The sequence below is a fragment of the Zootoca vivipara genome, chromosome Z, assembly GCF_963506605.1.
Source record: "Zootoca vivipara chromosome Z, rZooViv1.1, whole genome shotgun sequence".
NCBI classification, from domain to species: Eukaryota; Metazoa; Chordata; class Lepidosauria; order Squamata; family Lacertidae; genus Zootoca; species Zootoca vivipara.
In genome coordinates this window covers 13,655,423-13,677,548 of record NC_083294.1, presented here as the reverse complement: position 1 = coordinate 13,677,548, position 22,126 = coordinate 13,655,423, and the positions used below count along the sequence as shown (strand labels likewise).

General features: G+C 43.9%; 1 protein-coding gene across 2 annotated transcripts in view; it reads right to left on the bottom strand.

Moving 5' to 3' along the window:
* The window catches only part of AK8 (adenylate kinase 8), a 108,470-nt gene that overhangs the window by 29,967 nt on the left and 56,377 nt on the right, over positions 1 to 22,126 (bottom strand). For both annotated transcript variants that reach the window (XM_035102200.2, XM_035102197.2), the window contains exon 11: positions 6,799 to 6,940. In XM_035102200.2, coding sequence (XP_034958091.1) covers positions 6,799 to 6,940 — 142 coding nt within the window. The remainder of the gene's footprint in view (positions 1 to 6,798; positions 6,941 to 22,126) is intronic.

Here is a 22,126-nt window from a genome sequence, read left to right as displayed (position 1 = left end):
AGCCCCCTGCCCCCCATAAACACTTAGTGCCTGTCCAGGAGGGACACTACAAATAGTCCTTTGGATCCTAGCCTTTCACATTATTGCAAAAGATAAAAACAGAGTCGCAAATTGCAAGGCAACCACAGGGTCCACTTCCCAGTCACTGGGTTGTCCTGGGCTTGCCTGATGATTACTGTAGCAGTGGCAGCAGGAACAGCTGTTGAAGCAAGGAGAGGACTCCTGCCAGAACCTCCCTATGCTGCTACTGACATCAGCTCTCAGGCATGATGAGCAAAAAGATCCAACAACTGAGAATAATCCTGGCAGCCAGTTTTGGAGAGCGTCTAGTCCCCCACTGTCACTCTAGCAAAGACCAGCAGAAGATCTGGGGAGATGATTTGATCCACTGTGCCCTCCCGCCCCTAAGAAAGCCACCATTTCCCCCTGAGAGTTTGAAAAACTGGGCATCTTTTGACTTCTGAGGAGAAGAAATGGCAGATGACTGTCTCTCTGTTAGCTCTCTGCCGACAGAAGATAATTATGTGGTGGTTGATGATAGTCAGAGAGATGGTCTGACTATTATAAACCACTCTAGAGATAAGAGTGATCCAGGTAGATAGAACCTCAAACACTTTGATCAAGGTCATTTTTTGGAGTCTGCACCTGAGAGCCTGGATGGGGGCTTGAACGAGCTGGCAAGCTGAGGAGTTGACATCATGTCCAAATGCCACATAACAACCCTTTGTGGGTATGAAGACCCACATCCTCTCTTTCTTAAATACAAGAAAAACTGTAAATTGTAGAGATTTCTCTGATATTGGTGAAAATTTACAATCAGGAAACATTTCTTCTTGTTTCTTTTCTTTCTTTTCTTTCTTTTTTGGTAGTTGACAAGAGAGGGAGCCCTTTCTGTGGCTATTCTCATATTGTGGGATTCCCTCCCAAGAGGGAGACTGGCTCCCTCTTTGCTTTCCTTCTGCTGGCAGGCAAAGACCTTCCTGTTCAGATGAGCCTTTGAAAACTAAGGTGCAGGCGATGCTGATCACTGGGCTACGGTCGGGGCAAAGTGGATTTGAATGGCTAGCTCTAAATGTGCTATTGTTATTAACTAGTTTCTTTTCATCATTTTGCATTATATAAGGTTGTTCTTTAAATATTGGATGCTGCCTTGAATCCCATCTCGAGAGAAAGGCAGGAATAATAATAATATTATTAATAATAATAATGGAAGATGGTGGAATGCCTTCCCTAATGAGGTGTGTGTGTTTCCATTATTAGTAACTTTTCAGGAGAAATGTGAAAACATTCCCATTTAGCCAGGCATTGAGTGGCTGAAGAATACTGATCCTGGAAACCGTGAGATCATAGGATGGAAGAATGTTTTTAACTGAAATTGCTTTTACAATGGTGTATTTTTTAAAATAAAAAACTCTAACTGCTTTTAGATGCTTTTGATTGCAACTGTTTTTAGAATGTTTAAATGTGTTTTATAATTTATTTCATTTTCATCTTTAAAAATTGTATCTCTGTTAAGTGCCTTTCAATCCTTGAGGAGGAAGGCAGGTTACAAACTCAGTAAATTAAAAAATAAATGATTTCTCATCTTCTTTTCTTCATTCATCTTTGTGTGGTGCCATTTTGCAAAGCAAGCGTACAGCATGGGATAAGAGCCCAGTGTTTTAAATTTATTCAAGTGTTAATTAATCCAGCCATCAAAAATAATCTCTCTCTCTCTCTCTCTCTCTCTCTCTCTCTCTCTCTCTCTCTCTCTCTCTCTTTCTCTTTCTCTTTCTCTTTCACCTACACACATGAACACTTTTGACTGTGGACTCCAAAAACTTCCCTCATTAACTCGTTGGGATCTTAATTAAGTCACGTACCTTCATCTCTCCACTTTTTTTTATTACTTCGATTGGCCATGGAAAGCAGCAGGTAAATGTTAAGAGGAGGAAAGAACAGAAGATTTGAAGTTAGGTGATCTTTAACCAAAATCTTTCTTCCAACTGAAATGGGAGCATCCGCAGAATACATATTCAGCTATAAGTATTCCTGCCCACGTCTGGCAAACTCACGGATAATGGCACCATGTGAAGGTCACCGGGGTTCTATTAGCTCAATTAATAGAGGAGTAAGATAGGGCTAATACCTAGCTCTTCAAACGGCTAAAGAATAGAGCTGGTAGTAATAGAGTTATTAACCTCTCTCAGCCATTGAATTTTGCTGCTGGTTCAAACTCCATCTCCTAGTTCAGGCCTCCATTAATAGGCTGTTTATTATCCTTAATCCAACCTGAAAATCAGATGCTGGAAGATGAAGGCCTAAATAATGACCAAAAGAAAAAAAATGCAGGGAGAATCATCCGAATTCCCACTCTTCCCTCACCACTTAAAATTTGTTCTTAAAATTTAAAACACTCATCCTATATCAGGTTTTGGGAAAGTGGAACATATTACTGTACCAACAAAGCAAAGAAGGAGAAATGATGGGGGTTAGGGGAGTGATCCAATTAGAGAGACCCACCAGAGCCTTTTAATACTGGCTCAATCTGTGAAATATTAAGGCGAGGGGATGTCGAGGGGATGGAGGAGGCCTCCTTCCAATGATGTGTGCCTCATCCTGACAATGTGTGTGCCGCGTGGCATGCCCTGCCACCGTCACCCCCTACCTACAAATGTGGCTCAGACTGCCTCAAACTGATGCCACCACCGGCTCACCCAACCACCCAGCACCTTCCCTCTGCTGGCTCTCTGCCACCATCACAGCGACTAGACCAAGGCCTCCACTGCAGCTTCGAAGCGTCCACTGAAGCCAGCTCCGGCTGCAGACGTACTTCCAAAAACCAGGTCACGCTTCCAGAAGTATGTCTGCAGCTGCACACATTACTTGGCCAGAGTACTGCACTTTGGAAATTTTGAGAAGTGTGAATCCTGACGGATAGCTGTGTATCGGTTCAAGTTTCATTTCCGGAAGTGAGAATTTGGTAAGACCACCTTTAAATGCAAACTGAATCAAATTCCCCCTACAGCCCCATTCAGTGGAATAGTGCTTCCTTTATAGAGATGCTCCATTTTGTTATCATGCTTGATAGACTGATCCTCTAGGTGTCTATCTAATCGTTGTTATAAGCCATTGGGGCAGGTGGCCATCACCAGGTATTGCAGTGAATTTCATAATTTAAAAATTACATTGTTGTGTGAATAAGTACTTCCTCGATTGTCTCAGTACAGTCAACTCCTGTTTTGCGCATATTAAAAGACAGGTGACAATATATGCGCGAGCTGTTTTCGGACCAGAAAGAGGATGTGACAGGGGCATAACAGGGCATAACGGGGGCAGGGAGGGCTTATGTGTGCTCCACCAAGGTGCACGATGACCTGGAATGTAACCCCCATGCAAAATGTGGGTTGCCTGCATTTCCTTTGTGAGCCTGCCGCTGTTCATCTTGCTTTGGGGGCCAACACTGATTTAAACAAAATTTAATACCTTCTCTGTTGGCAGTGTGAAATACATTATTTCCTTCTTTGCTTTAAGGGCAGATCTCTGGGTGCTGTTCCTGAGGTTGCAAGAGATCTCTCTTTTTTATTATTACATATTAAGGAACTTTATAGTCCAATTTGCTTCTTGTAGTTTGGGGGGTGGGGGTGTTCCTCCCCACCCTCTCAAATAACTTGATTTTTCATTCTTCCCTGCCATCAATTACTGAGTTTCTTTCCTCTACTCTTCCATAAGACGGGAGAGCCAAGAGACTGATACTGCTCAAAGGTATATAATTCAGTATTATTTGCACCAGGTTTATGAGATGGAAGTCAGATAAAACATCGTAGTTGAACACTAAACCATTTATTACTTCTAAGAAACAGACTCACAAGTTTATGTCCCGACAATAATTCTGCCTTTTGATCAACCAGAGAGGTCTACTCGGAGTTCCCAGCACAGAGTAACGGACCTTTCAGCCAATAACTTTGTTTACTGATGTGACGGGGTTTTAATAATAAAACTTGATATATATGTAAATTTATTTTAATCTAATTTCATCAACCTGAGCCCACCTAAAAATGAGGAGGCAGAAGGGGAGATGCAATTGGTTCAGGCTGTGATTTATACCTTTCCACTTCCATTCCCAGATTGATTTCCGAGCACTAATTCTATCTGGGTTTCATGCAGCCCCCCCCCACTGAAATCACACTCCACTGCAGACAGTGTGTTTTATAACCTGTGCCAGAAGCAACTGATTTACAGCCCAGCTTCCACCAGACCGCTAGCTGTGCTTCCACCGATTGTTTCTCTCTCGCCCAGTGCTTGTCAACAGCTTTGTGTGTGTATGCGGATGGCATCAATCTCAGAATCAAATCAGTTTCTCCGTCCCCTAATAAAACACACACACACCCCTCACATCTTACTCAGTTAGGAATTTCCACACTCATGCAGGAGTGTAGTGGCAAATTCAGAAGTGCAGGTTCCTTTTGTGGGAGTCGTAGCCACACCCTCTTCTAAGATTATACAACCTTCTGAGATGATGCAATAATCTTATAACTGCACAACAATAATTACAGATGCATTGCAAGTCTTCATGTGCTGCTTTTCAGCCAGATCTGCTATTTTCTGCGAACGTACTGTACGCCGGCTCCCTCGGCCAATAACGCGAGATGAGAGCCACAACCCCAGAGTTGGTCATGACTGGACCTAATGGTCAGGGGTCCCTTTACCTTTACCTTTACTGTTGTAAGAATTTTGGGGTCATATATAAAAAATTAAATGTTCATAAGTGTATATATAAATAACATGTCTTAAACTGTACAGGAAGGCAATCCTGAAGCCATTTTGACTCTCCCAAACTGGTCAAATGTTAGGGAGGAAATGAAAAAAAAACCTCCCCATTGTCTGTGCTGACAGATCCTGCCTTGGGGGCACATTCAGGGCAGTCTCGAGCAGGTCGGGCGCCCTGGTGCTGAGGGGCGGAGATCGGCCCGGCGCCCCCGCCCTCGCAGGGTGCAGTATGGCTTCCGCGCGGCTTTGCCGCGCAGCGCCCCACCTACCGGCCCGGCGCCCTGCACCACCGGGACTCTACCTAGAGCCGGCCCTGGGCACATTTAAGGTGTGAATAGGGTGTAAGCCTGTGTCCTGGCTCAGGAACTAAGTATATTATCATTACAAAAGACTGGCCAGGCTCCTTGGTAATCCAACATTAATAGGTAACTTGCCAAACAGGAGATAAACAAAGTACTCAAATTTCTGCTGTAGACCGCCCTTTCTATGATGTAGGTATGACGTCTCTGGGGGGTGGTCTTGGGCAACACCCCTTCTGTGATGTATGGATTACGCTTCTGGGAGTGGCCTTGGACTCGAGGAGGAAATTTCAAATTTCTATATATGGGGAGGCAGACCTTGGTTCTGGGTCTTTTCTCCTGGGGGAGAAAGAACACCCTGCTGCAGCAGTCTTCTGTATCTTTTAAATAAAGGATCAGACCTTGCTTTCTTGAATCCTGGTGTGGTCTCTTGTCATTTTTCCCAACCAGAGAGGAGCCTAAAACACCCATGCTCCTTCCTAGGTCCAGTCCTCCCTATGAGGCTGGGACCCCCTTTTTGGGAGCAGCAATTCCTATTACAGTACACAGGCAAATGATTTGGTGTGCTCAGATTATTTTCTTTCAGAGTGGCTTAAAATCTGTTTCCCTTGAAGTTTTATTCTATGCAATAGAACTTGCACTCCATTCTCTTGAAACTTAAGAAGCACTTTGTGTTTTCAGTGCTCTTAAATGCTTAGTTTTGGAGCTTACAGTGGCTAAAAGGACTCCCTTTCATGCTGATGGGGTGCCTCTAGGATGCTAGAGGCAGGGTTCATGCTCTGGAAATAGAAACAGGCCTTTGAAATCCCTGCCCCCCACTGACCCCACACCATTACACCACTGCATTCACATCAATAATCCCTACCTGTGGCAAAAGGTGCCCCCTACAACTAGAGGCACATCCAGACTGCTCTGATTTAAGGGCCTGAGTGTCCTATTTCTGCACATGCAAGGCTTATTCTCCTGAGGCTTCACAGGCCCAGACAGGAATCACAGCTTGGAGAATGGCCTGGGTGCCTTTTTCAGTCTACATTCCTTCATCGGCAAGCTCCCAGGGGCCACATGCCAGTGGTTGGTGGGGCCACAGGCAAAAGCAGTTGCCGCTCATACATTCTGCACTATGGTGGACATTCCAGCCAATCAAAATCCAGGGGTCACTACCCCACCAGCACCACCCCACATCTCCATCCTCCACACAAGTAAGCGAGAGCCATGGTCACAGTTCACAGACAGAGCAATGCTGGGGAGGAGTGTGGCCTGTGGAGGGCTATGGCTTATGTAGAGTTGTCGTGGGCAGGGAGGAAGTGCAGGGACAACAGAGGGTATTCACACACAGATTTAGGAGCAGGGCAGAAGGGAAGATTCAGGACAAGAAGTAGTGATGCCTACCAACCTAGGTGTATTTAGAAGAGGATTAGACCATGGAGGAGATGGCTAATGATGGCTACGCTCTGCCTCCATTGTCAGAAGCATTATGTCTCTGAATACCAGCTGCTGGAAACCACAGGAGGACAAGTTGCATTTGTGCTCAGGTCCTGCTTGCAGTTTTCCTACAGGCATCTGGTTGGCCACTGTAAGAAACAGGATGGTGGACTAGATGGGCCACTGGCCTGAACCAGCAGACTCTTCTTATGGGAGCGAGCACAAATACCCACCACTACTTCAGGGCAGGCTGTGAAGGAAAGATCACTGCTCTGCCTCGTGAGTTACTCACACACAAAATGTCCCTGAAGAAAAGTTTCTTTCTTACCTGTTTGGATTAATATTTGCACGCTGCATCAGGTTTGCCTGGTCCTCATCCCTAGGGAATCCATGGAGCACCCAGCCTCGGGTGTGGCAGTCCAGCATGTTCAAACGCTCTGACAGCATCTTTACAACAATGTTGTCTGCAACTGGATGGAAAGATTTGGGGAGAACATGCTGGAAATTGACATCATGGAAATGAAAGTACAGGAGAGTTAATTAAGGGTCCTAGCTAAGCACCCTGTGTTGATAAAAGAGAAGGTGAATTAGGTGGGATCGTTGGACATGGCTAATGTTATGCCGAGCCAGTAATCAAGGTAGAGGGGGTGGGGTGGAGAGATAGTCTGCGAGATCTTTTCATACTCTGGACTGATGAAAGCAAAGAAGAGCCCAATGTTCTAACTAAAGTCCTTGCTTTGGAGTTACTAGAACTTGAGACTAGTTTTCCTGAGCCTTACCTGGCTAGATATCAGAGGAAGTGATGAATTTATACACAAGCTAAGTGAGCTAAAGTTTAGGGCCTTGGATTGTGAGAAGCCTATAAAAACACACACATAAATGACTAAATATCAAGGTTTTTTTAAAATAACTGGTTAAAAAATAAAGGAAATGGGAAAACAGACCCTAAAGCAGTCATTAGCGTTCTGATATGATATTCTTAGAGGTTACATACTTGTCATACTGTGTTTGTAAATCTGTGCAGAAATACCTGTACCAAATTTTCATCAGGACAGGTGTCCATAAGGTGTCAAACCACACTAGTGCCAGGTGAGGGCTGGGTCAGTCCTCAACACATCTTAATCTGTCCCTGATCAGAACCTAGAAATAGCTTGCTATTTCAGAATCATCATCATCATCAGTGGAGCAAACTGCCAAGGGTTCAATTGCATTATAACAAATTAGCATTAGTAATCCTTACAACAGCCTTCTGAGGTAGGCTAGCATTTATTTTTTTATCCCCACACTGTACAAGGGGACAAGGAACTGAACCCAGAAAACTAGGCTTGCCTTGGTGGGTGGAACGATATCTCAACCCAGGACTTCCTGGGGTGAGAGTCAAACCCAGGGATATAATAATAATAATAATAATAATAATAATAATAATAATAATAATAATAATAATAATATATTATTATTATTATTATTAATACCCCGCCCATCTGGCTGGGTTTCCCCAGCCACTCTGGGCGGCTTCCAACAGAAATATTAGAATATACTAATTTCTTAAAGATTAAAAGCTTCCCTAAACAACCCACACTCTTGGACACGATGCTTCACCAGCATTCAGGATCATGTGATAAGATGGCAGGTGACTAGACCCTTTTTAGGGTTAGGGTTAGGGTTAGGAAACAAGGTCTCCTTTTAGCATTAAGGTCCTGCTTGTAGGCTTCCCATCAGTCAATAGAATTCATTTCTTATGCTAGTTTCACTAATATACACATTTGTTCATGCACACATTCCCCAAATATATTCATTTTTGTGCACATTACTTGGCTAGAGAATTGTAAAAATTCAGAGAAGTGTACATTGTGAAGAACAATCATGTTTTGGAAAGTGCAGATTCATAGGTGCAACTTTAAATGTGAACCAAATCAAATTTCTTCTCCCTCCCATTCTCCCTCTTGCCCTGCCGTCCACAGAATAAATAAATACTAACCTACCTTAAAAGGCTGTTGTAAGTGTTGCTAAAGAAATGAGATAGTACCCCAAATAAAAGAAAAACATAAAAACCCTAGAATCCACTTTCAGAGGGGAACAAATCTTTTGAGAATTTGAAGAACTGCACTACTTAGAACAGCTGCATTAAAGAAAACATCTTAGCAGGTTTTCAAAAGGCCAGGATGAAGAAGAGATGAAATCTACATCACTTCTATTTCCCTGTGATTAAAACAAATGAGGAGGCAGTAATGTATGGTAGATCTTCTCACATGGGGCTTCCTTGAGGTTGTCGGGAAAATTGGCTAGTCTCTGTAATTGCTGTTAGGGTAAGACTAAAAAGCTAGCCCTAGATCTCTCAGCCTCAAGTGTACCACTAGCTAGCAAAGTTGAGTTCACAATCCTTCTGATGAAGTCGTCAATCCTCCTGCTTTAAGGGGATTATGACGCATGAGAATTTCAAACCATCAGTTCTCTTTCATCCTAAACGTGTGCGAGTCTTCAGCCTCTATCTTGGAGCTAGAGGGGTGTGGGAGGGGGTGTAAAAGAATCTCTACAGACAGAGGTTTTTGGTCTTTGGAGAAGTCCAAAGGTAGATTTCTAGTGGAAAGGGCCCAATGGCTGGGAAAGTTTGGTTAAAAAAAATAAAAAGCGAATATTCATCAGGGGTGATCTTAAAGGAGTGTGTACAAAGGAGATGAGCCAAACTGAAGAATAGGATCCTGGCATATGGGAATCCCCAAGATGCTTGATTCTTACCATGCAAAGAAGCTGCCCAATCAGCTCACTTGTGGTGAAAGCAAGCCAATTGGGATTGGCTGCAGCTCCCAGGGAGCATGAAGCCAACACCTGTAGTGCAGCCAATCCCAGCAGGCTTGCTCTCCCCACCATTGACAGTGACTGTAAACCTTCTGACTAGATGCCATGTCTTCACCTGCCCCTCACCTGATGCCACCTATGGTGTCACGTGTGGGGCAGGTGGGCATGGTTTTGGGGAAATGGCCTCGGCCAAACTGGGACCGCTGCAAGTCCTAATGAGGCCTGCAGTCTGGAGATCCCCCACTCCTGGGTTATTGGACTAGGACCCAGAAAACCAGGGTTCAAATTCTCCACTCAGCCATGAAGTCACTTCTTCTAACCTACCCAACAGGGCTGTTGTATGGATAAAATAGGGAGGGAGTATTGAGCTCCCTGAAGGAAAGGTGGAGTATAAATAAATGTAGTAACAACAATAATTTCTGAAGGATGCCACTTAAGCTCTTGCCAAATTCTTTCTAGCTACCTAGATCTATCATCTCTGTATGCTCCTTCTATTAATTAATCAATTCCTTTCTCTTTTTCTTCCTCAAATAGAGCACCGAGTAACTAATAATAAGGATGAAATAGGACGCTACATCCCATGGACTGCAAGAAGATCAAACCTATCCATTCTTAAGGAAATCAGCCCTGAGTGCTCACTGGAAGGCAGATCGTGAAGCTGAGGCTTCAATACTTTGGCCACCTCATGAGAAGAGAAGAATCCTTGGAAAAGACCTTGATGTTGGGAAAGATGGAGGGCACTAGGAGAAGGGGATGACAGAGGACGAGGTGGTTGGACAGTGTTCTCGAAGCTACGAACATGAGTTTGACCAAACTGCGGGAGGCAGTGGAAGACAGGAGTGCCTGGCGTGCTATGGTCCATGGGGTCACGAAGAGTCGGACACGACTAAACGACTAAACAACAACAAGGACGCTACAAAAGAAAGTTAAAACAGAACCCACTGTAAACAAGAAGTACCATAAAATACTTGGATAAACAAATAGGGCTACCTGTCAAGTTGTGAATGCCCTGTGGAAATGGGAGGGACCTCAGCTGTGTGACCTGAACAAATATGGCAACAAAATTGGCCAGAAAAAAAACCAACCTCCCAGAGCAGCTTGTGTCATCCTGGTGCCCTCCAGATGTTCAAGACTATGAAACATCGGAAAGAAGAGCCTGGCTGCTGGATCAGGTCCCATAGGCCCACAGCATTAATTTCTCACAGCGGCCAAGCAGGTGCCCATTATGGGAAGTTGAAAGGCAGAACCTGAGCACAACAGTGCTCTCCCTGCTTGGGATTCCCAGCATCTGGCATTGAGAGGCATACTGCCTCCAGCAATGGAGGGAGAACATACTAGTCATTGTAGCCAGTGGCCGTTGATAGCTTAATCCTCCATTAATTTGTCTAATCCACTTAAAAAGTCATCCACATTGGTGGTCATCACTACATCTTGAAAATGGATTTTTTTTGGGGGGGGGATATTAATCCCTACAATAGCCCTGTGATGTAGGTTAGGCTGAGAGGTAGTAAGTGGCCCAAGGTCAGTCAATGGGTTTCATGGCTGAGTGGCAGATTTGAACCCTAGTCTCCTCTGGGTCCCTGTCTGTTGCTTTAACCATTACACCCCACTGGCTTTATCCTAATATATTTTCCTGCAAAAGAAGGAGAAAGCAAAGAAGCAACCTGACACTTCTTGACCTACACTCTAAACCCATAAATCCTTGATAATCCAAGAACCATACAACAATGTTCTTGGGATGCAAAACTTCTAAAATTCACATGCATTCACATGTGAAGCTTTCCTAACCCAATATCTTTGCCTCCTTTAGGAAAAAAAAGGAAAAAGGTTTCTGACATATATTGACCTACACTCTAAACCTATAAATCCTTAATATCCAAGAGACACATAACTATGTTCTTGGGGTGGAGGTCCAGGGAGCTCTCCATTCTACGCAGGTGAAAGTTAGAAGCTTCTTTGATAGTGCTGTCCACTTACCCTTTTCCCTCCTCTTAGATATTTTCTCCCTCCTTCCCCCATTAGGTCTAAAGCTTTCCAGCATTAATTCAGATGCCTGAGGGTTGATCTCAGGGTTTGACAGTTAACATCTTGCCCTGAATACCAGCTACCGCCAACGGCTACTTTCCCTGGATCGGCCTGTCATCCCTAAATTCAGCAAAGTGTGAGAGCAGAATACCTTATTATTCCACAAAGGTCAAATTGGTTTCATATTATTTGAGTCCTCCAGGGAAATCCCCAGTTTTCCTGCTGACCATGAAGTTCACAGGAGTTATTTCTTTTTGTTAACAAATGGTTTCAGGAGGGGATAGTCTATTGGTTACACTATGTGGCCAGCCAAGAGCGACAAAACTAGACAAGACCTGGGTTCTGACCTTTTCTGGACCTTTGGTACCCCTGGGAGCTATCCTAGGTCCTGAATAACCTGGTTCTGACTGTTGCATATAAATCTTTCTGCTACCAGGTAAGCATGATGGCTATGTTGTAAGCTCCTAAATACCAGTTACTAGAAACCTCAGGAAGGGAGAGTGTTTTTGCACTTGGGTCCTGCTTGGGGGCTTCCCCTTGGGGCATTTGGTTGGTCACTGTGAGAACAGGATGCTGGACTAGATGGGCCATTGGCCTGATCCAGAAAGATATCCATAGGTTTTTAGATAACTGCTGCTGTCTTCCAAGTCTAACACCCTCAGACTTTGCCCAGCACCCTGTAAAACACTTGGCCTAATCCAAAGTTGGCACAGCATGTGAGCAGACAATTGGATACCTCTCCATTGCTGCACCACATGAGATTCAGCTTTTAGAATAATGACACAAAGGCTCACTAAGCAAAACTTATTAACAGCCTGAATTTGGCAGAAGCTATTACTGGCTAGTGGTACACAAACTGGTGAGTCTGCAATTTCCCCTTGGCTCCCATGACCCAGACTCTGTAGAAACTGTAACATCACTGCCAGGAGTAAAAATGGTGGCACAGTGCCAATTTAATGGCAGCATGAGACCATCCTTCTCCCAGTCCTGCTTCAGAGGAAGCCAGAATGGAACCTACTCTTGATTTCAGCCATTGTGATGCACCAGGAAAGAATGAGGCACCAAGAATAAAGCCCCCTAGTTGGTGCCTAGCCATTGCAACACATCAACTAGCTTAGCTGCCCATCGTTGGACAGTCGGGCCAATCTCCATTCTTGTGATTAAGAGGAAAATCTAAGTCAGGGGAGGTCAACATGGCATAGACCACTCCTCCCATATAGTCCCTGACCATTAGCCATGCTGGTTGGAGCCAATGCGAGTTGAGATCCATGTGGGCACCACAATTTAAGCCAAACAGCTGTAGTGGTGGGAACAGGGCAGTTACAGTCAGTTTGGGAGCTAGGGCTGAAAAATAGTTGGGTTGCATGGCACATCTGTCCACAGGTAGATGAACAGGGGCCCTCTTGGCTTTCCAGAATGTGCATGAGATCGCCGTGGAAGTGTGTGTGTGTGTGTGTGTGTGTGAGAGAGAGAGAGAGAGAGAGAGAGAGAGAGAGAGAGAGAGATGGAAAATTTATTGAAGATATTAGGCCTTGACTTCCAGGGAAGGAACATGGTGGACTGAACATCTTCTGTCATCAGGCTGCAAAGGAGACAACTCCTAGGGGCCGGTGGAGCATTCCCATTCAAATGGTGTATGGACTGTGTCACATGATCAATTATGTGGGAGGGGGCTTACTTGGGCCCCAACAATATTTTGTTCGCATTGGCATGCCTGGCAGGCTGCCAACGGAAATAATCACATGGTGATTGATGATACCCATGGCATAAATCACGAGAAGAGAAGACTCCCTGGAAAAGACCCTGATGTTGGGAAAGATCACAAGGAGAAGGGGACGACAGAAGACGATGTGGTTGGACAGTGTTCTCGAAGCCACCAACATGAGTCTGACCAAACTGCAGGAGGCAGTGGAAGACAGGAGTGCCTGGCGTGCTCTGGTCCATGGGGTCACGAAGAGTTGGACACGACTAAACAACTAAACAACAAATGACATAAATCTTGGCTATTAAATTCACTCTGCAGAAAAGTGTGAACAGGGAAATAACCTCTGACACTCTGAAAAAGCCATTTTCTAAACTGGGAGACTGAGAAGCTGTCAGCTCCTGGGAACCCAGATGGGGGTGAGCGACTTAAATCACAGGAATAAACATCGTGCCCAAAAGCCATGTAAGGGCCCTGAAGGGCATAGGGTCTGCAAAAGCCTCCATTTCTCTAAGTTTATAATTTATGACTGAGGACTTAGCTACATTTGTAAAGAAAAAGTGCTTTATATGTGTTATAACACTATGACACCACATGGCGCTGTGGAGTCCCATCTTTTGCCAACAAGATTTTCCTGTGTGAAGTTTACAACACATTTAACTGATTCACTTTTTTGATGTGTCTAGACCCTGTCTGAAAGAGATTTCCCTGTCTTCCAGTTGAAATTTACATCTGTTGTATGAGCTACTTTCTGGCTTTAAGAAAAGTTTATCTTAAAGAAAAGTTTATCATTAAAGGGCTGAAGCCAGAACAAAAAGCATGCTCTGTTTGAACCAAGAAAGTTTTAAACAATCAAGGGAGTTTTGAGTGCTAATAATTTTTATTTCCTTTAAATCTGTTTTCTCAATGAAAGTGTTACCTTGAAATCAAAACTAATGTTGCAACTTCTTATTTCCTCTGTGGGAATGTGGTTTGATAGCAAATGTTACAAAGATCTTAAGGTCATGACAGGGGGTTGAAGACAGGGGACTGTCAAGATCTTAAAGTGGAGACTGAATTGTTAATATCAAGAACATTCAGTATGGCAAATACATTGTTGGACATTCCATTGGCTGTTGGCATCCTTCAGCAATTGTTTGATGGGTAAATAAAAGTGATTGGAGCTGAGAGTGATGAAATGGTGAATGAAAACAGACCAGAGAAGAATGAAATGGAAAGTGGCACTAAAGAGGGCACAGGGATGTCAGAGAAAAATATGGATGAAGGGTTGCCAGAACAGGAGGGTGAAATGGATGCAACAGATGGGGAAATGGAGAAGTCCTCCATACAGGTATTTGGAGGAGTGATACAGCCAAATGGTGGAGTTGAGAAGCTGAAGGAGTGGAATGAAGTCATGGGTGGAGAGATGAAAAGACATCCTGAGCCGGCTGAGATAGAGTTGAGAGAGAAAAAGGACTCTGTTTACAACAACAGGGGTTCCCAAACTAAGGCCCGGGGGCCGGATGTGGCCCAATCACCTTCTAAATTAGGCCCGCAGATGGTCCCGGAATCAGCATGTTTTTACATGAGTAGAATGTGTCCTTTTATTTAAAATGCATCTCTGGGTTATTTGTGGGGCATAGGAATTCGTTCATATTTTTTTTCAAAATATAGTCTGGCCCCCACAAGGTCTGAGGGATAGTGGACCAGCCCCCTGCTGAAAAAGTTTGCTGACCCCTGGTTTACTACTTGGAGTGAATTCAGAGGAAAGAGCTATCAAACCTTTAGTGTCTTCCTTGGGAAAAGAATGGAAGAAACATAAAGGGAAAAGGATTATTTTTTTATTTGTTTTTTAAAAAATCAAGATGGAACACCACAGCAAATACAACAGGAAATGGGAATGGAAGATATGGAACTGGGTGTGAATTAAGGAAAGCATAATAAGTAAAGAACTACGGAATACTTAATATACTGTATAATCACAGCAGAAAGACTCTTGTGTGGACTAAGACAGAAAGACTTATTATTGTTTAATATGTTGAAGTTACTGGAGATAAAGTTGATATGTTTGATTAGAGAAAAAACATTGCTAACATTTATTATTAATAATAATTAGAGAACCCCTTTTGGACTTTTTGTGGGGGGAAAACAAAATGAATTAATCTCTTTGGGTTGGAAGATTGGGAAAATGTTGTCTAACAGAAAGTAGATCAGTTAGGTGTCATTCCAGAGTGAATATTTTGAATAATTTAATATTTTTAATAATTGAATAAAAATATTTTTATTTTTATGTAACTGACGGAAAATCAGAAAAAAAGCTTTAACTGGCCTAACTGCAGATTGGAATGGGCCCTTCTTCCTTTAGGCCAGTTGAATAAAGCTGTGTCAAATTGTATGGTCAAATTGAGACCATACTATTTCAAAAGACCAAGGGGACAACCACCTATGTGATGGGTGAACAATCTAAAACTATGTTGATGCAAGAAGCAAACAACAGAGAACAACAGAGAGAACTTGAAGAGGCATCTATCTAAAGATGGATGTGAGACGCTGCAAAAGAAAGAAGAAAGGTATGTGTGAAACTAATTCCATTGCATCTCTTCCTTGCAAGTGAAATCGTGAGCGATTTTTAAAAAGTTGAACCTTATTTTAAACCAGGTTATTGAGGAGCCTGCAATAGAGTTGCTTTGGGGATGGAGGGCAGTTGTGATGCAGCGATCCATCATCGCCATTTCCATTCCAAGAAACCATCTGGTCAGGAAAGGTCTGTTTCTGCATTCAGGCAAGAGCGGCTCACAGACCCAAGTCCGGATCATCCTTGCGCCTGCAGTAATCTCTTGGTGATGCATTCCTTGCCTCTTCCTCCTCAACTTCTAAGTGTGGGGATTTTATCTTGCATAAATAAAGATGATAAACTTGCGCCGCTTTTAGTCTGCAAGGTTTTTCTTCTCTCTCCCCACCCCCACTTCCTGCCCCCGTGTCCTGCTTGCCTTTTATTCTCCACTTTCTGTCTCTTCACGTGTGGGTGTTTCTTTTTTCTTGTCTGAAGATTTTTCTAGATTCCCACTTTGAAGATGACATCTAAGGCTGCATCTGGTCTAAAGTCTGCATTATGAGAATTCATGTAAACTCCAGTTTCCATTAGAAATTGAGGTCCAGGCCCTTCAAAGTGTGGCTAACATAATAAGTACAGGAGGCATCTAAGACAATCATTATTTCCGTAACACCACCACTGTTTTCACAGCTTTTGAGTCCTGCCGATGGAGGCTCTGGTTATGTAGCTTGCTAACATTTGCCTATGATGTACTAATAAACAGAACAGTGGTGATCAGAGGCAAACCTCTTGGCGAAGTGAGTTTGTTTATTAAGCAGCGCCACCTGCGGGTGATACACAGTTGCTGCAATGTGGAGCTGTGCTCATCAAAGAAAGAGAGGTGCATTTCTGCATTCCAAGACTGAATTTTACCCCAAGACGGGTCGGGGGGGGGAGGGTAGAGTGTGTGTGTGTCGAGTAGACAACAGTTACAGCTGCTACATCAGAGCTATGGCTGCCCAGCATTGCAGCACGTAGTTAAACTAAGGCACTTGCTCTTTCAGGAGGCAGTAATGGCCACAAACGTTAAGACAGGATTGGACAAATGAATGGAGAAGGTTATCAGTGATGACTAATTACCGCCCTGTCAGCCTGACATCAATACCAGGAAAGATTCTAGAGCAGATCATTAAGCAAACAGTCTGTGAGCACCTAGAAAGAAACTCTGTGATCACTAAAAGTCAGCATGGGTTCCTGAAAAATAAGTCATGTCAGACTAATCTGATCTCATTTTTTGACAGAATTACAAGCCTGGTAGATGAAGGGAACGCTGGGATGTAGCCTATCTTGATTTCAGCAAGGCCTTTGACAAGGTGCCCCATGATATTCTTGTAAAGAAGCTGGTAAAATGTGGGCTAGACAATGCTACCATTCAGTGGATTTGTAACTGGCTTACTGACCGAACCCAAAGGGTGCTCATCAATGGCTCCTCCTCATCCTGGAGAGTAGTGACTAGTGGGGTGCCACAGGGTTCTGTCTTGGGCCCAGGCTTGTTCAACATCTTTATCAATGACTTGGATGATGGGCTTGAGGGCATCCTGAGCAAGTTTGCAGATGACACCAAATTGGGAGGGGTGGCTAACACCCTAGAGGACAGGATCACACTTCAAAATGACCTTAACAGATTAGACAACTGGGCCAAAGCAAACAAGATGAATTTTAATAAGGAGAAATGTAAAGTACTACACTTGGGCAAAAAAAATGAAAGGCACAAATACAGGATGGGAGACACCTGGCTTGAGAGCAGTACATGTGAAAAGGATCTAGGAGTCTTGGTAGACCACAAACTTGACATGAGTCAGCAGTGTGATGCAGCAGCTAAAAAAGCCAATGCAATTCTGGGCTGCATCAATAGGAGTATAGCATCTAGATCAAGGGAAGTAATAGTACCACTGTATTCTGCTCTGGTCAGACCTCACCTGGAGTACTGTGTCCAGTTCTGGGCACCACAGTTCAAGAAGGATACTGATAAGCTGGAACGTGTCCAGAAGAGGGCAACCAAAATGGTCAAAGGCCTGGAAACGATGCCTTATGAGGAACGGCTTAGGGAGCTGGGTATGTTTAGCCTGGAGAAGAGAAGGTTAAGGGGTGATATGATAACCATGTTCAAATATATAAAAGGATGTCATATAGAGGAGGGAGAAAGGTTGTTTTCTGCTGCTCCAGAGAAGCGGACACGGAGCAACGGATTCAAACTACAAGAAAGAAAATTCCACCTAAACATTAGGAAGAACTTCCTGACAGTAAGAGCTGTTCGGCAGTGGAATTTGCTGCCAAGGAGTGTGGTGGAGTCTCCTTCTTTGGAGGTCTTTAAGCAGAGGCTTGACAGCCATCTGTCAGGAATGCTTTGATGGTGTTTCCTGCTTGGCAGGGGGTTGGACTGGATGGCCCTTGTGGTCTCTTCCAACTCTATGATTCTATGATTCTATGATTCTATGACTAGCCTCAATGTCCATACTCTGCCACCACAAGCGGATGCATTAATGCTTCTTGAAACCAGTTGCTTGAAACTGCAGGAGGAGAGATTGCTCTTGCGCTCAGCTCCTGCTTGCTGGTTTCTCCCCAGCTGGGCACTGTGAGGCAGGATGCTGGTATGTTCTTGAGTATGTTCTTAAATATCAGCTTCAGTGTTGAGCCGGCCTTAATCTGGGAAAGGTGGGACTCAGGTAGGCCACAGGCTCCCTACCCGAACATTAACTGATAAAATACTGCAGTCAGTGGTAGTGTGTCCGTTTGCTGCACAGCAGAAAAGAGCTTCCCTTTTCAGGGTTAATGCTGAGACAGCCCTCGGCTAGCAGCCTTTATAGATCATGTTCTGATGGGGAAGAGAGGGGCAATGAGTATTCCCCACCATGTAAAGACACACTTGGACCTTCCCCACAAGGGGCGCTTCTGGCCTGAACACCCTTTCTTCACACAAACCCCACGCAATGAGAGCCAGCATGGTATGGTGGTTACAGTGCTAAACTAGGACCTGAGAGGGGCACCTGACCATCAGGTCAAGTCGTGTCCGACTCTGGGGTTGCGGCGCTCATCTCGCTCTATAGGCCAAGGGAGCCAGCGTTTGTCCGCAGACAGCTTCCGGGTCATGTGGCCAGCATGACAAAGCTGCTTCTGGCGAACCAGAGCAGCACATGGAAACGCCGTTAGGACCTGAGAGACCTGGGTTCAAATCCCCGCACTGGGTCAGTCATTCTCATTCTCAGCCTAACCTACCTCACACGGGTGTTGTAAGGATAAAATAGGTAAGAGAACTATGTAAGCCTCCTTAAGCTTCTTGGAGGAAAGATGGGATAGAAATTAAATACAAAATAAAATAAAATAAAATAATTGTCACAACAAGAGCATTTGGTTCATAGTAACTACTCAGCATCTAAACCAGTTGTTCCTCTAAGTGGACAGCACTCCTCTGTTTGTGGGGCTGTGGGATTACATAGTGGGTACTAAAAGGCAAGAGAGTGTGATGGAGGTGTAAATGACTATCAGACATTGAAAAGCTGGCTTTACTGGATGAAGTTCATCAGTTTTGTTGAATTAATTAAACTAAACACTTTAAATTGGATTTTTAATAAATGTTCAATTAATTGTTACTGGTGTGAATTATATTGTGCTATTGTCCTTAGCGAGCTGTGCAAATCACTGTTTTTGAATAATGCTTTCTATAGGATAGGGTAAGGGAACACATGTTTTAATTTAGACAATGCTTTAGTAACCCTTTCAACAGCCTAGTTAAGGCAAGCTAGTACTGTATTGGGGAGAGGTAGGGAGGGACGGAGGGACGGAGGGACAGACGGACAGACGGACAGACAGACAGACAGACAGGAATATCCATTGGCAGATGGTTTTTTGTTCCTCTAACCCTGTTTTTGTCACCGGGGTTGGAAGGACGGACATAGCCCCATGAAGAAAAGTCTGTAGTAATTCCTTAGTGCAAAATGTCAGACAAGAATAGCAGGTGGGGGCAAGGAATTACTTCTAAAGCACTGCCAAACAGCCAAGGAGCTAAAAGTGGAGCATCCTATCCATTTCAGGTTCTGATCATCCCAACTTAAGTTAGCTCATCACATTTCCAGTTCTGTTGCATTTTTATTTTTAAGAAAGCCCTTATGAGACTTTGTCAGCCTTTTAAGGCACATTTCTATCATTATATTATTATTATTATTATTATTATTATTATTATTATTATTATTATTACCATCTTACCTGCCCTCCCAGAGAAGCCCAGGGAACCACACACATTAATAATAACATCATCGAAAACATTCTAAAACCAACTAAATGCAATCACATTCTCACAACCAGTGATTTCAGAGTTTCCAGGAAGCTTCCTTATAAAAGGCAGAGCATTCCACAAACAGGGAACCAACAGAGCGGAGACCCTGCCATGGGTCTAAGACCACTGGGCAGTGCCCCCCATAAGGCCTCACCAAGAGAAAGCGGAGTCTGAGATAATTGACATATATATGATTTTGCAATGATTTCCCCTAATATAATGCACTCTTATATTTCCTTTTCATTAATTATATGCATTTTCAGGTACACTTTCCCTTAATATACACATTATGCTACAGGAGAACTCCATCGCAAAATTGCCCTCCGTCGCCAGGAGACTCGAAGAGGGCTGGTCAACGGGTGGATAAATAGAACTTTAGGAGAAGAGGAAATTAATCTGATTTTTCATTCCTGTTTGGACTTGTGTGTATAGAAAGAAAAATGAAAGAAAAATGTAGAGGGATTTTCCATCCTCCCCCACCCCCCAATAATAAAAAAGAGAAAGTAGCTCTCTGCAGGGCCCCTGCAGCTTGTGAAAAATTAAAGTCGACGGATTCAAACTGTCCTATTTCCACATCAAACGAGGAGAGGCACTGTGCGCTTCCCAACTTATCTTCAAACGCCCAGCACCCTCGAAAGTTTCTTGAAAAAAAGAGAAAAAGAGCGAGAGGGAGAGAGAGAGACAGGAAAAGGAAAGAGTCTCCAGCTCCCCCAAGTGCTGTGCCCGTTACCGTAGCCGCTGTCTCTCTCTCTCCTAATTATACCCCTGTGAGTTTATTAATCAACTTGTAAATTATTTAGAGAGCCATGCGTGCGCGTCTTCAGCTAGTACAAACACACGTGTGAGAAGAGGCGCCTGGAAAAAACCAGCAGAGGGTTCCCCAAAGGATGCTCCGGCAATGTTGCAGGCTGCTTGCAGGATGGCTGGCTGGTGTGTGTGTGTGTATTTAAAAAAATAAGAAATAAAACCAAGCTTATCTCCTCAGATAGAAAGATTTACCTAGCCTTTCAACTGAGAAATTCTTTGCAAGTCCGCTACCACCCCCCAACTCTCCTTCATAAGAAGAAAAAGAGAAAGGAGGCTCTATTGTCATTTTTTTTAGCTGCCACTTTAGAGATAAGAATGTTAATTTCACTGTCAAAAATAAATAAATATGTGATAAAAGCTGTGATCTTGGGGCCACCATGATATCCAAACTTGCAAAAACGAAAAGAGAGAATAAAGTAAATCATTAGGGAGAAGGGAGGGGGGGACATCCCAGTTTATTCATTTTTTCTACAAGAAAAGTTAATGTTGTTATAGTAAAGACTGAGAGGTTGTTGTTTTTTTGTTAGTAATAGCAGAAATTAGAAGATTCCCAAATCCCCCTTCTTCTACTCCTCCCTGTTCTCCCTCCGCCCAGCCAATGAAGCAAGAAGAGAAAGCTACTGGGATGGATTCAAATATTACTATTTTATAAATGGAGAGTAGTAGAGGTGGGGAAGACACCAACACAGAGGGCTTGTGTCTAGCTCAATGGGGCTTGAAACAAAAAGTGGGGGGAGACCTTATCTTTCTTTCTGTTGCTTTTGTCTATTAAATTTGTATACCACCCTTTCTCATCTCTCTTGTCAGACTAAAAGTTGTTCTGACCGTAAGTGAATAGCACTAATCAAGAGCATGCCAAGGCCCCAGCCTGTCCACAAGCTCTGGTGCATAGCTGCCAAGTTCTCCCTTTTTTTAAGGGAAATTCCATTATGCTGAATAGGCTTCCTCGTGAGAAAAGGGAAAACTTGGCAGCTATGCTCTGGTGATGGGGAGCGGCTGGAGAAAGGAGGACGCCCAGACCCCAGATCAGTTCTGAATAGACATCAGGCTGGGAAACCTCACAATGAGTGAGGCAAACTCTGGCCCTCCAGGCCTTCTCCGGCCTTTGGGAGCCTCCTTCATGCCCCCTTTTCCCCAGGCTACACCCCTCACCAGCCCCACTTTGCTCCTTCCTTGGATGCATTTGTCTGACTGGCTGGGATGTGTCCTTGGAACTCTGCTCTTGTCTCTTGCTTTCCTGGAAGGGGGGCAGTGAGAGGCATGATAGTGTAGCAACTAGTCTCTCCTGCAAAGGTAAAATCTAACATTTGTTCCTCTGTCTACTTTTGCTTCTGGCTCTGCTCGCCACTTGCATATAGCCCCTGAAAAAAGGGGAGTGCAGCCTTCAGGCTGAGAAAGATTTACCCACACCTGGGGGAGCAACCTGGAGGAACCTGTGATCTTAACAATCAGGGGGGAAAGGTGGGGGGATTCTTAAGAGT